The sequence below is a fragment of the Ptychodera flava genome, unplaced genomic scaffold (assembly GCF_041260155.1).
Source record: "Ptychodera flava strain L36383 unplaced genomic scaffold, AS_Pfla_20210202 Scaffold_36__1_contigs__length_1797346_pilon, whole genome shotgun sequence".
Lineage (NCBI taxonomy): Eukaryota > Metazoa > Hemichordata > Enteropneusta > Ptychoderidae > Ptychodera > Ptychodera flava.
Window position 1 is genome coordinate 1,430,587 of NW_027248358.1, and position 18,523 is coordinate 1,449,109.

Consider the following 18,523-nt stretch of genomic DNA (forward strand, 5'->3'; position numbering starts at 1 on the left):
AATGTCCTTGCTTTAATCTATCAGAACTGCTACGTAACAGCTGGTACGGACATTAAAAAAGCATTTCAATAATTACAGAAATCGCGACGATGAACTCATTTGCAGTAGGCTTTGATATATACGTAGTATTCTTTCCAGCGCCAATGCCTTTGATACTTCCACATCCTTAAAGGTCGATTAATTTTATGAGTGACTGATATTTGTGCGAGGCGACGTTTTCTTTAGCCAACCAGTGGACTGATCTCAATCAAGTGACAATTCTCTCGCCTCTTTTGATCGTGCCGCTTTGCCGGACTGCAAAAGGTTGAACTATCCTTATTTCAGTCAATGCGTTTTGATAGTCTGCACGCGAAACGCGAAGAGTCAGTGTCGAAGAAGGAAAGTTTCGGCACCGCTTTGCCTCAGTAAACGCATTATTCTTCTACCGTCGTTACAAAGTAGGGACTTCATGCCGTCATCTTCCCCATAATAACGTAGCCAACAAACCTTTAACCATGACCTTTGCTGAAACTTTGGCGTTTAATTTTTGAAGAGTTTCGAAGGCGGTGTTTCTGTTTCGATTCCCTAATCAAGTTCAGACGTGCTACCGACGTCATGCATATGCGTATCACCGTCGTCCAATGGTCGCCGACTGGACGTTCACCATCGATTCGGTCAATGCTTGTGAGGTTCGTACGGGCATCCGATTTACTGATTTCAGCCCGTTTTGACATCTTCCGTTGCTGTTGCACCTTTGTGACCAGATATGGGTTTGAAAAACAACATAATCCGTGACATTTTGAACAAAATCTCGAGAACAAACTATGCTTCCATGGTGTGGTCTAGAATTCGGCGACATCAACATTCCGTATGCAGCATTGTGAACATTGGCTGTAGGCCTAATCACTCCCTAGCTGTGACATGCACCGTGCTAGCGCTCTGATATTTCAGCCGAATTTTCATGGTCAGGCCGATGCCTAAGCCTTCAAACCTGTACAGGACGTCATTTAAAGGAACAACGAAACAGATTTTTCAAGATGGGGACTGATTTGGAAAGTTACAGACGAAAATTGGACATTTCTCTGGTGGCGACCCTTCACGTCAGCGAAAGCTACCAAAGATGGCGGCGCTTCGCATTCCACTTGTAAATTGCTGTTTGTCATTGCTATCAAGGTATTTCTTGTTGGACTTCTTGTTGTAGCTGGTAATGTCGAAAGAAACCCAGGTCCCCAAGACTTCGAAGTACAGAAACAGCAACGAAAGAGGACATCTCTGATCTACACGAAAAATTAGATGCAATTCTCGCCGACACAAAAACCATGAACAATAACTTTGCGCTTCTTCAGTCCAGACTAGATAATGTAGAAGAAGATCTCAACGATATAAAAGTGCAAATACAAGAAGACGGAGAGAGAATTACAGAACTAGAAAAGCTGAAATTTGAGATTGATAAAATGAAAGTGAATTCCAGCGTCATTGCTGACTCAGAGATGCAAGGAGACGATTCAGCTGGCTTGCTGAAATCGGCAGTGGATGATATGAGAAAGTCAATCAACGAAATTAAGAAAGAAAAAGACGACTTGGAAAACAGAAGTAGAAGAAATAACCTGGTCTTCTTTGGCATCACCCAAGATCGTACAAATGAAAATTGGGAAGACTCCGAAGATAAAGTAATTCAAGTAATTCGAAATCAACTCGGCATAGCCGACAACGTGGAATTTGAGCGGGTTCACCGAATGACGAATGCACCACCTGTTCGCGACTGTAAGCCCATCGTGGCGAGATTCAGAAGCTTCAAAGATAGAGAAAAAGTTCTTCGAAATGCTTTCAAGTTAAAGAATACAAATATCTCTGTAAGTGAAGATTTCTCCAGGAGGGTCAGAAGAATCCGTTCAAAGCTATGGGGTCATCGTCGCGCCCTTCTTGAAACCAACAAAGATTTGAAAGCCCATCTTCAATACGATAAACTGGTGGTGAAAGGACTGACTGCAAACGCGTTTTCAGTTTCAACGAAGAGACTGGTCAGATTTCCGAACATACCTTTCCATTCAATACACAATTACCTAGATGAGAAAAGGGCCAAGGCCAAAGGTGTGAAAATTCACTTTCACTGTTAGTTTGGAATATTCGTGGTCTGAAAAGAAACTTGGGTAATCACGACTTCATATCTCTTTGTCAGAAATACGATATTGTTGTCTTTTAGAAACTTTTTGTACAAAAGATGATGTTTTTGATTTTTTGTCAAATTACAATGTGTTTTCGTTCCCAGCCGTTCGAAGTTCTCGGAGAGGCAGACCCAGCGGCGGTGTGTCAGTTTACGTCAAAAAGTATATTGATAAAGTAAAGAGGGTAGAATGTAGAGTCGAAAATTGTATTTTTCTTGAATTCAACAAAGATGTATTTTCATTTGACAAAGACTTACTTTTCGGCTGCTGTTATATTAGACCAGATAATCCTACCCATAGAATTGAAATGTTAGATGACTTTCTGGTTAACTTTTCTTCAGTCAATCCTGATAAACACATTATTTTATCGGGTGATTTTAACTCAAGAGTAGGATCTCTTGACGATTTCATCATTGATGACACAATTGCACATGTACCTGTATTAAACAATCTGGGTTACATTCCTGACACATTTTCCACACCCCGTCAATCAAAAGATTCAGTGATAACTCCAGCAGGTAGAATGTTAATTGATTTATGTAAGCGAATCGACATTCATATTGTAAATGGGAGAACAGCTGGAGACCAAGATGGTTATTTTACATGTATATCGTATGCCGGTGCTAGTGTTAATGATTATGTCATCTTGTCCACTAAGTTATTTCACAATGTAAAGAATTTCAACGTACTGCCTCGCACCGAATCTGACCATATGGCCTTGTCATGTCATTTGTCATACACAGGGCATACGAATCATTGTGATGTAAATGTCGAAAATCAAAATGGTGGTAGAAATATAGAGCGTTTTAAATGGTCTGAAAATTTTAGAGAAAGCTTTCTTGAAAGTATGTCTTCTAATGAAGTGAAAGATATTTTACAGGATTCTCTTGACAGTTTACCCAATGTTGATTTATCAATTAATATGTTCACTAGAGCACTTAAATTGGCAGGGGAAAACATGAAGTGCCCATGTCTGATAGCAAATCGAAACAGCGTAAACAAACAGTGTGGTTTGATAATACTTGTGTTTTTAAAAAGCGTGACATGTACTGTAAATTGAAAGAGTTCAGAAAGACAAACTCTGACATTGCTTTGAGGAATTTTATTGCTGCCAAGAAGGATTTTAAACAAACTTGTCGAAATAAAAAACTCTACTATCAAAATGCTGTAAAAGAGAAGCTCGCAAAAGCTTGCACTGAGGGTAAGGCAGATCTTTGGTCTATTTGAAATCCTGTATGAATCGTCAGTATAATAGTGCAAATAATATTACTTTAGAAGACTGGTATCAGTATTTCAAAAACTTGTATATGCAGTGTGAAGGAAATGAATCTATAGATTGTGACTTTTTACAAACTGTAGAAGAAGCCATTCAAAATACAGCTACTCAAAATACAGATGTCTCATTAAATACTGCACAGGAAATGGATGATTTAAACAAACCCATTTCAATAGACGAAATTTTGATAAGTTTGAAAAAGTTGAAATCATCAAAGTCCCCAGGCTATGATGGTATTCCTAGTGAATTTTTTAAGTTTTCTTTTCATGTAATTGCTCCGTTTCTGCATACTTTGTTTAATTTTATTTTCGAACATGGATATTTCCCACAAGATTGGGCTATTGGTGTGATTATCCCTTTGTTTAAAAAAGGTAACAAGAATGACGTAAATAATTATCGTGGTATCTCACTTTTAAATGTGTTTGGTAAAATTTTCACGTCAATTTGAACGAAAGGTTGACATCATGGGCAGAGAAAAATGATGTAAGGTCTGACTCCCAAGCTGGTTCCGAAAGCAGCATTCTACTGTTGATCATATTTTTGTTTTACATGCGATTGTACAGAAATATCTCAGTGTTAAAAGAGGGAAATTCTATTGTTTATTTGTAGACTTTTCAAAAGCGTTTGATTCTGTAAACCACTCCTTACTTTTGTATAAACTTTCACTCATTGGTCTTTCTGGTAAGATGTTTAACATTTTAAGATGTATGTATTCTAGTGTCAAGTCATGCGTCAAATCTAGGTCAACAGTTTCAGGTTACTTTGACTGTCCAGTTGGTGTAAGACAGGGTTGTATGCTGAGCCCTATTTTATTTACATTTTTCATTGAAGAGTTAAATGACATGCTTAAAAATTCTGGAGGGCTGGTATCCAACTAACTCAAGATATGTTAAATTTATTTTCATTATTGTACGCAGACGATGTTGCAATTATTGCGGATTCTGTTGGAAATTTGCAGAAATTAATTACTGTTTTAGAGCAGTTCTGCAGTAAATGGGAAATGCATGTAAATTTAAATAAGACCAAAGTTATGGTATTTAGAAACGGTGGTCATAGAGCTCGGTCAGAAAAATGGGTATTAAATGGTCAATGTATTGAAGTTGTAAGCTACTACAAATATCTAGGAATTTTAATTTCGTCCAGAAACACCTGGGGCAAAGCGGTATCAACTTTAGCTGATCAGGCGAATAAAGCATCAAAGGTTCTGTCAATTTCTTCTAAAAAGGTGGGGGGATTTCCATTTAAAACGCACTTTATGTTATTTGATTCAATTATTTTCCCATCATGCTTTATGCCTCTGAAATATGGGGGTATCAGTATTATGAAAAACTAGAGCAAGTTCAAAGAAAATTTTGCAGATTATATATGGGTCTACCGTCGAGTGCACAAAATGAAGCGGTGGTTGCTGAATGCGGCAGATTTCCTATTTTTATTTCCACTTTAAAGCGTTGTGTTAAGTTTTGGCTTAGAGTAATTGAATTACCACCTTACAGACTGCCACGTCAAGCGTATGCTATGCTTGTAAAGCTTGATGTACTGGGACGGCAAACCTGGGCGACCTCCTTGAAGCATATTTATATTCATATGGCTTTGGATACGTTTGGCTGGCACAGGAAGTTGGTGATAAAGACAGATTCATGCAAGAGTTTGACTTGAGAATTAAAGATGTATATAAACAAAAATGGTGGGAAACCATCAGCAGGAAACCAAAAATGCGCACGTATATTGAATTTAAGACCTACCTTAGAAGTAGAAAGGTATTTGTCTTTGAAGCTCGACTTCAAAATACTTCAAACGTTTGCTTGTTTTCGTTGTTCTTGTCTTCCGTTACAAATAGAGGAAGGTAGACACACTGGTATTGCCAGCATTGAAAGAATCTGTAAAATGTGTAAATCCAATAAGGTCGAGGATGAGTTTCATTTCCTCTGAGAATGCCCTGTTTTTGACAAGCTTCGGTTAATGTATTTTGCAAAAGAATTTCTTATTCATCCAAATAAGTGTAAATTTCTACGTTTACTACGATCAAGAGATGAGAATACTTTAATTAAGTTATGTAAATTTGTTTACAAAGCTTTTCAGCTTCGCTCAGAAATTCTTTCAAGTGAAACTAAATTGTAATTTCTCTTTACCTGTCAAATCAATTCAATTTCTTTTCCGTTAACCATTTGTATAATTTTTTGAATTGTAACTCCTTGCAAATGGGCCGGAGGCCTTGGAATGCAATAAACTGTATTTTAACTATCTGACATATCTGTGGCAGCATATATAACAAAAACGAACACCAGATTTTATGTTTTACATTTTGCCTCCTATCCACAGTTTGCCGACATCAAAACTTATCTTTCTGGGCACCACCATCTTGAATGATATGTTGCTATTGACAATCGGAATGGCGGCGATTATAACGGTGGCGGCACTGTACTGAACATTAAGAAAACCATCTGCCCCGTAGTATTGATGTGATATAACTCTCTGTTTACCATTGATCTATTAGTATCGGGAGGATCTATATAAGGCCGTACTGACAAATGTATTCAATTGGGAAAAAATTACATGAGTTATAGAGCATGTATTTTGCTCATTTAATCTCTTCAGTTCTCAAAGACGGTATATATTCACATCATCCGGATTTCAAATGTCAGTAATGAGATATCTAGTTCATTAAACGTTTGTGTCTTTTAGTTGCACGTGTGGCGCATTATAAACGCGCCTTTGTATAATTTACTGAATATCTGCATTTATATAGGCTAGTATGATATATGTTTTCAAGCCCGGCTCGAAATGAACCGGGATCGTTTTCAACGCCGTGTTTGAGCGGTTGGTTATTGGGTATGGTTGTTTTCGTAATTGTTTGAGCGTTGCCAATGTAATCTCTTTGCTCCCCTGATCAAGGCCATTGCCGACAACGGTACAATCAAGAGGTTAATTTGTTGCAGAAAAGGAACTGCACTGCAGCTAGCAATAGCTTTGCCTCCTATGAAGACTGTAGGCGGGACACAATCGGCCTGTGCGCTACTTTCTCAATCCTTGTTGCTGTGCTAGTTGTCAGAACTCAGTGTTTCCCGAAAATTGCAATGTCCGGTTAATGGGAATTTGCATGGTGCAGCATGGCGGCAATTATTGTAATCCCTGCTGATTGATGTTATATATATTTAAACGGCATGCATGACGCATTTACATGTATAGAAGGAGAGTCGGAATCAAATACCACTTACATTCTCATAAACTGCGAGTTTCACCATGCAAGGCGAGGCCGGTGTAGACAGATTACATAAACCATGCGTGTAGTTCACTTCCCCTTACAGTACAATAGATGAGCTGCGTTATCGAAAATTGAGTCATGTAAAATATGATGTCCGAAAAGTTTTTTTTTATTCAACCGTTTGTTCGCCTTTCTTATCACCATGGCATCCTCGTTTTGTTGGAAAGACTAATATATCAACATCTCTCGCAACATGAAGAGTATGGCCGTGCTTCCATATTTCTCGTCTACTATACATGCACTTTGGCCCTCAAACCAAGTCTTTGCATGTTAATGAGGTCAATCAGAGACAGTTTGGGTTAGGATATTACATCGGTCAAATTAGGACCGAGTATTGAATACGAAAATACTTTCATTGATCAACAAAAAACAGAATATGTCAGTAATGTCAATTCATAGACGGAAGAATCGAGATTGTCCATGATTTTATCGATTTGGAACACGAAAGAAATTCGTTTGATAGATTGATTAGCGTGATAACCACTCTGAAAGCCATATACAACCCGTTCGCGGTTCTACCTTCTGGCATTTTGTCTGGGCTGACCGTGGTTCGACATAATCGTAACGCTGTTGTTTTCGTTGCCTTAAAGTATCGTTCATTTACCTACTGAAGAGTCGTTTTAAAGGCTAGGTTATTTGGTCGAATTAATAGCGATTGAGAAAGACACAGTTTCCGTCGGTGGTCAAATTTATACAGATAAAATAAAATTATGTTTTTTATATAACACGGATATAACGGGCAGTTTGTTTAAGTGTTATTTCCTAATCACATGGCAAATGTAAGTTCTTTCAGCTGTCGTTCTTTTAGAAGTATCGCAGTAGGTTCTTATCTATAGCCCTATGCAGGATAAGCGATCCTATCGCGTGCAGTAGTTACTGCATTAACGTATACGTAGTGTTATTGACTCGTTTTAATGGCTAAAGTTCGAGCATTTACACCTCTTTGCGTCCCTGCATGATGGACAGTTGTTTGAAACAAGCAAAATCCGTTTCCAACAGATGCTATAAATGGTCTGCGGCCGATTTTCAAATAAAATCTTCTTCATGTTAAAGACTATGTGTTTTTGTATGGATAGTTATGTGGCCGACATATTTAAAAAAACAAACGTATTCGTTTAAACCGCCTTGGGTTGGCTGTAGCTTGTTTAGTGCTATTTTCACGGAGCAGCAAGCTGAGCAGTTACCAGTTGACTTTCGAACTGCTTATAAATCTCCAATAAGTTAGGCGGCCTTTAATACCCTGCACCGGGCATTAAGCCCACATGGATATTATCAATGCGCTGTACCATGTCATCGAAAAGAAATCCGAAATTCGGCATCATCATTTGATTGATTGGAAAATGTGGCCATTTCGATGAGTGAACGAGTTCCGTAAAGAATTATCGATGTGGTCAAGTGCATTTCACACTTACGTTATCTTGTATGTAATGGATGCTTTCTATTACAATTCGGATAGTTTTCAATCGGATTCGAACCCACAACATACGGCATCAGTCGCCTAGCTGAAAAGCGCCACAGACAGAACCAGTCGGCTAAATCTCCACTCCCAAAAAAGAGTGGTTCAATAGCCGGCTAAGTTGTTACATTTTTTCTGTCTGAGGCCGCTCAACACGTTGTAGAGTTCGTGAAGCACTCAGCAATCAGCAAACAGCAATCTTGTAGTGGCATCACTGACATTTGATGCCGCCTCAATGATAGAATGACTCAATGATATTGCATGACAACCACTGTCTGACACTCATCCTATTCCTTCTTATTCGATTCCAATTCGATGAACGCGCATAGCCTTGAAGAGTGCATCAATTTAGGCGCAAACAAACTTCATATAAATGTGTTGAGGCGGGCTAGTAATTCCATATCGTCCTTTGAAAGCATACTTTGTTTGGGCGTTCATCTCAACCATGATTTATTACTTAAAGTGTTTACGTTTTATTTGTTGTCTCTGAAAAATTAGGATTTAAGTGTTTAATTATGACAGAGCATTAATGCATCACGTGGACTGTCCCACGTTCCCATGAAAATGAGCGTTGCCTTGATTAGCATTTCAACGGAAGCGCAAGACAAACATAACAGGTGCATTTTAGCTTTCAGGAGGCTTACTCCCTTTGAAATGTACACTAATTTTTCCTGAATAATTCAATTTTAAACGATTAACCACTTTCTCACAGGCTTACCAATCCACTTGTTAGATTTTGCTGTGTTCAAATTTCTTACTTATCCATTTTATAGCCATTACGGTTTTTAAGTAGATCTTGAGAACCCCATGCCATATTAATTTAAGCTAAAAATAACGTGCAAAGAGTGATGAAAGTAATGGCAGTATTTATGCAAAACATGTCTTTCTTTTTGACCCGGTGACAGGTGTGGCCCAATGCAAATCAATTTCTATAATATATACGGCTTGGCTAGGCTAAAACCTTCTATTTAACTACCACGGCAGGCAATCGTAAATTTTAACCCGTGTTCGCTTAATTTTATTGATTAAGCAACTATAGGCCTATATGCGTTAAAGTTCTTTTTCATGCCCTCATTGATATTTTCACTATGTGAAAAAGCCTGAATCCATTAAGCATTGTTGTGGATTCCTCCGTGGATTCAATCAGAATCCAAGGAATCCAGAGATATCCATTGTGGGTACTCAGGGAATCCTAAGGTATCCAATTATGGATTCTTCTATATACGGAACACTTTTAGAATCCACAGCAGAATCCATTACAGCATTTTAATGGATTCCATAAGACTGTCTCCTGAATAATCCTGTGCAGGATTTCAATGGATTCTGCGTGAAATTAGTGATCATGGGAATCCACCCTCTTGCCTTAAATTTTCCCATGGTACCTTGCATGAAATCGCATAAAATATCACTGCTCTGCTGTCATTCCTTTTAATTCTTTGAATTTCTCATGAATCGGTATTTACTTGAAACAGTAACCTTACCTTTTGCACATTTTGTACTGTTTCATCATTTTATTTTCATAATTGTATACCAAAATAACCTTGTATTCTGCTTCTAAACATGGCCTCTGTATCCTTTATGTTATTTTGACAGATCCATTTCAAAAGGCCTTACTTCAGTGCAATTATCAACAATTACACTGGTAATGATGCATGGACATGCTTAGAAAATAGATATGGGGCAGTTAGTTCTATTATGGGGAAACAAACAGGACCAAGTTGATACAATATGTACAGCGTGGATATTTAATATCTTTTCTGCATTCTTCCATTTGGTCACAGATTATGTGCAGGCATATTGCCATAGGATGGTATGCACAATATCTACCATTATTGATTAAAATGTATTACCGGTATTCTCATGATATACTAGTGTTCTTTCATTTTACTCATACTCACATGTTACACTACACACATCAACAATTTAAGTTCATACAACTGTTATGCAATTAAAAAAATAATGTCTTTTTTATTCACTGAACAATACTGTTCCAATAAAATATTTACAATAATTGACACTGTGTTAAACAAAAGCTGTGGTTTCTGAAAAAAAATCACAAACAATAATATAACCAGATTTTTTGAAACCGACATTTCAAGTCATTCATTGAACGTCTGTACAATTGTAGCAGCGATTTAAAAAAAAAGACAAGGCAAAAGACAATGGTAAAAATTTTGCCAAAAATACAATTATGCAAACTTCACCACAATTTGAAAGTCTTACTGAGCTGTACCCTAAAAACCTCCACACCAACTTTCAAATCAGTTGGAGTTGTGGTCTCAGAGAAGATATCTTGACCAAGAATAGAAAAAATACCGCAATTATACGGTGTCACTCAAATTTGATCAGAATTGGTACATACCAGTATGGGTTAACAAAAATCAACAATAAATGTTGTTTCTATCTGTTCAGCGCAGGAAAATTCTACGTTGATGTTATGACAATGATTTCTGCACAGTACAACCAGAAAAACAACAAGAAATATTTAAACCAGAAAAACAAGAATGACAAAAGTAATTAAGGTCTGAAATTTTAGGTACTGGAGGTCAACTTTAGCAACATGCATAGCTGAAAGGCAGCTAGCCCCTCTTAGTTTGACCATAGACGGTCTTCCTCCCCTCTACTGACGGTCTTCCTCCCCTCTACTGTCTATGGTTTGGGCAGTTCTGTTAATATGTAACAGTTCATAAACAACTCCCCTCTACTGACGGTCTTCCTCCCCTCTACTGTCTATGGTTAGGCAGTTCTGTTAATATGTAACAGTTCATAAACAATGACAGGAAATGACTCAAGATAAGTGGAGTTTGCCTGTTTCTTACTGGCATGTAACTCCTGCACACATGCAGAATTTCCCTTTTTCTTACCTCATTTGCACATTTTTGACACTGATATGTTCATTTGAACAAATTCACATCTCAACCCCTACATCTACCTGTACACCAAATACTGAGATGGTAGCTTTGGCGGTATGGGAGCCTTTGTGTGTGACGGACATACATCCGCACATACCACAAATATACAGACATACAGTCATCATATAAGCTCTTTTGGTATTTATATATAAAACCAAATATGAGCTAAAAAGTGCCAAAAATTCAATTATACAAATAATCACTATTTGTGACTCGGTCGGTGTAATAACATGAGTACAGCCTGTATCTAGTCAATAAAATTAAAAAGTTGAGTGGTCTTTGTTCAAAACTAAAAATGCATCATTGAGCTTTTAGCAGAATCAAGAAAATGCAAAAACATATGCTTATACATTAAACATTGTCCTGTAATGAGTTGTCAGCGCTGTTGATATTGTCATTTGTCTGTATAAACGGCTCATGGCCCACCATCCTCATCCTCAGGCTCTGGTCTGATTGAGGCCACGTCCTCAATGCAAGGTAGCCTCAATATGCATTTCCTTTGATGCAAGCGTTTTTCCATACTGTACGCAGTTTCACTTCTTTCTCTATCCCATGGCAAGTGTCTCCGAATAAAGTCACCACCCTTGCAACTTCTGTCATGCTCACTGTCCTCAGAAGAAACACACACAACTATCAAATGTCTTCAGCTTCATGCTAGTCCTTGGATAGCCCCGTTTACGTCCTTCAATTTCTGTAAATAACGACACACAGAATAAATCATCAGAATTGTACATTATCCATTTAGTTTGTTTTGTTTAAATCTGTGTATTTAAGACCTTTGATAATTCATTTGAAAGTACTTCATTAGACTAGAATGGTTAAAGTTGATATGTATGCAAGAAATTTGATTTCTGAATCTCACTGAAATGTAGATTCACTATACATTGGAGTCTATGAGAAAACTACGAATAATTTTTTTACAAAGCTTAACAAACACATTCTGTGCTTTCTGAGGTGTTTGACAATTGATACAAATGTACTTGATTCAAATAGGGTGTTTGAAGGTTCAGATGTGGACAACAGTAATGATATTGGAATTTCAACTAAACTTATTTCACTTTTCATGGTACTAGTGGTCAACAGGTCACTGTTAAATATTTTCCCTGACAAAAGCTTGCTATATCTCTAATATGTAAGTAATAAAAATTGTTCTTTGCCCTCAGTGTGCTTGATTTACAATAAGACAAGCTCCAGAGTTGCCAAGGCAAGATGTTTATGTGACAGATAATTATACTTTGTTCAGATTTACAGTTAAATGACTACTGAGAGTGAAATAATGCAGCGAATCATTTTATCTCCCAAAAATTTTTTTGAACACTTAAACTACTTTTTTAACAGGACAAATACTTAAGAAAATTAAGTGACTCCAATGGTGTTGGAAAAATACATGACCCCTGTGCATTTTTCAAATTTAAAGTGAACCCCAACCCAACCCATTCCAACATATTACTTTTGTGAATACTTGTGGCATCACCTTGTTGGTGAAATTCTCTCATTGTTTCCATTGTAAGTTGATTTTTTTATGCCAAAACTGCTGCGATGCTGTGGACGTGTTCAAAGCATCCAAAGAACAATATGTGAAAACTTTCAAACACCTGCCAATCATGAGGGCATGCACGATCAAACATCTGTAGTGTCAATCAGATCGATACGATGTCAACAATGAATGAACATCGTACCACTGAGCCTTTTGTACCGTCCAGAAATTTCAAAGCTACAATTTTTTTACCCTGACATATAATACAGCGACCTTGCACGCTAATGATCATTCCACTGCTTCTGTTTGGTTTTGTTGTTTTTTTTAAATTCGCTCCGTGGCCCCAGTAGATTTTTTTCAATATGATAAACAGGTAAGTTTAGTATGACATAGTCCCCACTGGATTATAGTTTAAGATTAAGTTTACAGGAAAATAGTTTCATACTATTTTAGTAAAAGATAAAATTATGGTTTTTGAGCATGTCATGAAATCTGGAACATGTTATCAGAACAGAAGCTTGTTTCATCTTTCATTACACAATTGCAACAAACTCTCCAACGACAGTTTGTCTTGTGATATTGTTTAGATGTTTTGTTTCCCGTACAAAGTTCATAAAGTACACTTCATGGATTCCTTCAATAATATTTGGCAAGTGTTTGGAGACAGAGTTAAAAAGAACATTTCTTAGGTTTGACTATGCAATTATTGTATGTCATCATGTACATTTGAGTTTGGAACTCATGTAAGAACCCCCTTAAGTTGTTTCAACACTCTGCTTCTCTATAAAAAATTGCAGGGTTTACACATTTCATTGTGATTTCAAAATTTGACATGGGCTAAGCTGCATCACTATCAATTACATCTGTATCTTCAAAAGAAGATTATAAAGGCAGATTTTGTTGCTTATGGCTGTTAGGTGCCCTGCAAATATAACCAAACATCAAAGGTCAACTGAGTAGAATTGTCTTACTTTGTGTTGTATTGGTTCTGCTTAACCATGTTCACGTACCATAATTCACCAACACTGGTGCTTTGGTTAACTTGCCCTTCAAGGTTCACTACTTTAGACTTAAACTTATCAGTGAAGACTTTGTAGTACATACCTCTCATATTGTTCCCAGTTGTTGGCATGCCTTTTTGTGTGACTGTCATTCCTTTGGGCACTACACTTTCCTATTTGTTCAACGCCTAATAAATACATGTACTTCCAGGGGACCTGCAACTTGCAAGAATATAAAAAAAGTTAAAAACCTACCAAGAAAAATCAAATTATCTCAAACACAGATGATGAATCACATTTCAAGCCACAATAATGACGATGAATAACCATATTAATCTGACAGTCCATCGACACATTTGAATCAGAAATATATCAAGCATTTTCATGGCCTAAAAAGGCTCAACATAATTGGATTCACGCTGCACTATGCATTCCTGCAGTATCTCAGAGCTTGTAGACTGTCAGACCATTGATGAAAAATTGACTCTTTTTACATCCATGGTCATATAAATATCCAAAATGTGCATGTTGAAAATAACACCACATTTCATTTTCAGCAGTAATAGAAATAATTTAGAAATTTAAAAATTAAATGATGCAAAATAAAATGACATATCATGTTTAGGTAAGATTAGAATTAATCTCATGTTAACTTAAAGCCCTACTAGCTGTATCTTCTAGCATTGTTTTTTTTATTTTACATTCAAACCGAAATAAGTTTGTGAGAATGTACTGATTTTGGTGATGTATACACTTATTATTCACTACCCACTGGGACTATACATGCAACTTTGGCCAAGATAGAGATTGCAATGTGATTAAATATTTGCCCTAACATTAAATCCCATCACCGTGCATACGAGCAAAAGCCTGGATAATGTGCATATCTGTACTGAAATCTTCACATAAACTGCACAGAGCATTGTGCAATTCATGCTATAAGATGTTGAATGACCCTTACATGTACTTCACTATTTGATGCACCACTCAGGACGCAACATTCTCTGAATGGTTTGGTCACACAGAGTTCACGCAAATGCATGTAATTCATTCATTCGCGCAGTGAAGTTGGGCTCCCCAAAGGTCATCACTTCACCTCAGTCATAGTGTGAAATGTTAAAGGGATAGTCCACCCAAATATCAACCTGCCTTTAAAAGTTGAAGTAGATTATTTTTGTAACATTCATGATGAAGAGATGAGAAATGTGCTAATGATTCTCCTGGAAATTTATGTTTTATTAATTGATGTGTATGACGCAATTTTCGCCATATGGAAGCGCCACTTATCGGAATTCCTTGAGAGAGGCTTGGCCTTAGATGATGCAAAGTTTTCGTGTTTGGTTGAGGAAGTTTGGGGGTATCGCTAGGGGGTCTTATCTACTGTACGTTTGTATTGAGCTACTGCCCAATGGACACACTTTGCCTTCAACCTTATAACTTTGAACCGGAATTCAGCGACTTCGAACTCCAGGATTTCGAACTTGGTGTTTCTGACAAATAAACGGACACATCGATAAATTCAGAAGTAAAAGAAGGGCACGTGGCTCCACCAGTTACAGAAGGAAGCTGTACAAGCATGGCTCTTTTGGTAGCTCAAAGGTATAAGTTACAACGTTACGGGAGGCCATGTTTGAAGCTGAACACATCTTCGATATCGCCTCATGACGAAATGAACTCCCAAAATGATTGTATTTTTTGCCAAAACATTTCGATCAGAATTGCAACTTAGATATTATCACTTGAAAAAAGCGATGTTTTATTTCAAATGCCCGAAGAGAATTGCATGACGTAATTGCTCCGCATATTTAGCCATTGCAACGCTGGTTTTAAAATATGGATAAATCTTTTTATAACAAAGAATGGTTATCGAAAAATAATTCAAAGTGCTAATTTTTGAGTAACATATAGAAAAGAATGAGCGGATGATGAGCTAATTCCAAGAACCATTCTCCATGGGGTGGGGGAGGGAGAGACAACGCGGACGACCAGAAACGGCTCATCTGTCGACTCTAAATGGACTGTCCCTCATCTAACAAACAATAGTTGTGCATACACACTTTCTTGTTCTCAGGGGCACTAAATTAAACTTCAAACACACTTTCATGTTCTAGGGGCACTAAATGAAATTTCAATTTATCCTTTCAACGTACAGTCATAAACTACACACTACAATTTTCCTGTTCTCACAACTCACTTTGAACTCTAATCAATTTCTCTGGACATTGTCTCCGGTGAGTTGAAATAAGTATAGTTTCTTGGAATAAATTATGCCATTTGGGACAGGTACTTTTCTCATTGGGACAGGCACTTTTTATTTTGACTTGTCCAGTGGACAGGTGGTTGAAAAAAAGTATTTCAAGCCCTGTGGTGTATTTTATCATAATACTGTACATTTGAAAGCTGTTGAAAACTGTAACTTGATTCTTTTGGACTAAAGATGCTATAACAGACCAAGCCAAGTGGGTGAAAATATGTCATGTTTGGCTCAATACTGGTTTTTACTGACTTGGCTGATGGGAAGGGATACTGTCTGGCAGGAAAAGGGTTTTAATAAAATTTGATATATCGACTACTTTATTTAGGTCACATATTGATAGACTATAGTATTTTCCACAGAAAATTCAAGGGTTTTACATGTATATTGACAATGGCCGCCCCTGATTTTCTTAAATGACCCCCTTGGGACAGGAGTACGGGCCCACATTCATGATTGTCCTGCTGTTTTGACATCCTAGATTGAATGTTCACCCTAGAGGTGAATGTTTTCAACTGTGACATTGTATGTTCTCTCTCCTTGTTAATATTACCAATTTTTAAAAAGGGGCCATAATCAAAATGGCTATTAAAATTTGAGTTTACTGTTTAAATGTTTCTCAAAGGAATGTTTCCTAATGCAGTAAAAGCCAATATCCCTTCAGAGGGTAGAATTCAGAGAAAACCACGACAAAAATGGGAACATATTCTGAGGTCAACAAATTTCACGACTTACAGCTAGTGGGGCATTAAACATGCTATGTCATGTTACTTTGCACTATTTATAACCTTATAAATTAATTAGTTTTGACCATTTCACTTCAAATATGCACTCGCTATCACTCATGCATATATGCCATGAACTGGTCAAAATCTTGTAGTATACCGTCGCTGGGTGTGCTTTATTGCTTAAATACAACACAAGCTAGACCTGTGCTCTTATTAATGTTTGGCAATTGATATTAATGTACATGATGGTTAAAGAGCAGATGTGAACAACAAATATGATATTCAACTTTCACTCTACTGATTATTTCTATTTGGTTAAAGGTATTCTTTAAAAGTTCAAAGTCAAATGAGAACTTATATGTCAATAATTAAGATATCATTTATACAGACTGTGACTCACAGGTCATACAAAAATTTGGGAGGGAGAATCATTTTCTTGCTAACACTTTTTGAAGGGTCATTATTTTCCATGGATTTAAAAAGGCACTTTTGCTGATCCCTGGAATTGCGTTTGTTCTAGTATGCATGAGGACTATGGAGGGGTGATAGCCTGTTGTTTTCCATTGGAATTGTAATCTGGTGTGTAAATTTCTGGTGAGACAATCTGGTGCCAACACAGGCCTTTAAAACACCAACCAATCCCCCCTCCCCCGCCCTTAATTTTTGTCCGGTCCCTGACATGAATCAACAGTCATCCCGGGCGGGGTGCATACCACTAAAAGTCAAATTAGCATAAAGTGACCTGGAAATTTGATGTTCATTGAAATTATCAGGAATATCGATGATTTAAACCAAACAAACGTTAGATACTTTGCCAGATGCAGACATTGCTAAACACGTTTATACAAGAAGGAGTAGACGTATATTCTTAGACACAATTGGGCTGGTTAAAAATAAGACAGCAGCTATACATACCTGGTACATAATATTGTAGTGTACACGAGAGCCGTCCAGCTGATGCAGGACTCAGCGACGATCGAGGGCTTGAAGTGTGTGTTGACCTATCGCTGGTGCGGAAAAGAGGTACTCTCTTCCGTTTTGGCGAGTTTCGTCCTGGTTGAACGGAGAATAAAGCTTGAAGTTGTCGGACCATGTCGTAACTGCATGACACGGCCGATGACACACTGGCACTAGATTCAACGTACAGCATAGTCGTCCAGATGTCCAGGAATTCAAGGGTAGACTCTTTAGCAGACATTCCTAAACACCGACGGGACATGTCAGTAGAAGCTAAAATATCGACAACTGAAGATTATTGACGGCACGATCACGGGGTATGAATGGTACGATATACAGATGTACGCGACGCGACGCCACGCCACGCCAATCTTAACAATGGCGTCTTCTGAGTATGACTCCTTAAGTGCTCAAGTATTCACGAAATGAACTTTGCAAAGAATTTGATTATAACTATCATTGTTTACTCAATCTTGAAGAAAATGTTATTTTTTTGCTCTCGTTAGACAAAAATACTGCTAACTGAACCATATTTTCGTGTTTCGCCAGATAAAGGTACATCATTGTACACATTGACCCCCTAGCATCAGGCTGCAGTTCAGCCCCTGTGCATGTACACTAAGCAGCTTACGCATTTTTTATCTTCATGAATATTCCGTGTTAGGCATACAGACGTGCCTAACCAGAGCACTGAGCCGGATATTTGGCGAGATATTTTTCAATATGGTAAAAATAGCAGCTATTTGGCCTAATTAAAACTTTGGGAAATAATCGTGTGTGAGTCATACGAAGTAGACCTATAGGCCTGTTGCTTGTATTTTGAGGACGGTTTTGAAGAATTCATTCGTTTGTTGCATGTGATTCATATTTAACTATTTTAAATAAACCATGGAGGTAGCAGAGATAAACGATATCTCTTCTCTGATCTTGCTTTGGTAGATATGTATGTGCGTGTGTAGACGGGTTGAACTGTGCAAAGTGGCTAGTAAAACATTGATATTAACATTGATAGTGCATCTGCAGATACAGCCAATCGTGCATCTTGTATTCTCTTTC

The 18,523-nt window shown here is 37.5% G+C and overlaps 1 protein-coding gene and 1 long non-coding RNA gene across 3 annotated transcripts; one reads left to right on the top strand and one right to left on the bottom strand.

Moving 5' to 3' along the window:
• The first annotated feature begins 1,298 nt into the window (after positions 1-1,298).
• On the top strand, positions 1,299-2,096 carry LOC139127757 (protein unc-13 homolog C-like). The gene has a single exon (XM_070693643.1). It carries the CDS (start codon positions 1,299-1,301, stop codon positions 2,094-2,096), a length of 798 nt encoding a protein of 265 aa, XP_070549744.1.
• Positions 2,097-10,078: 7,982 nt separating this feature from the next.
• Positions 10,079-17,874, bottom strand: LOC139127775 (uncharacterized). Of its 2 annotated transcripts, none has more exons than XR_011551122.1 (3): positions 17,426-17,874; positions 13,632-13,744; positions 10,079-11,741 (listed from the first exon to the last, which is right to left on the bottom strand). It is a non-coding gene; the product is annotated as an uncharacterized lncRNA (long non-coding RNA). The 2 variants fall into 2 exon arrangements; XR_011551123.1 differs by having other exon boundaries at positions 11,190-11,741; positions 13,632-13,750; positions 17,426-17,650.
• Positions 17,875-18,523: the final 649 nt, after the last annotated feature.

Bases quoted from the DNA above. Each gene is read 5' to 3' on its own strand.
- LOC139127757 (XM_070693643.1), top strand. From the start codon at position 1,299: ATGAACAATAACTTTGCGCTTCTTCAGTCCAGACTAGATAATGTAGAA.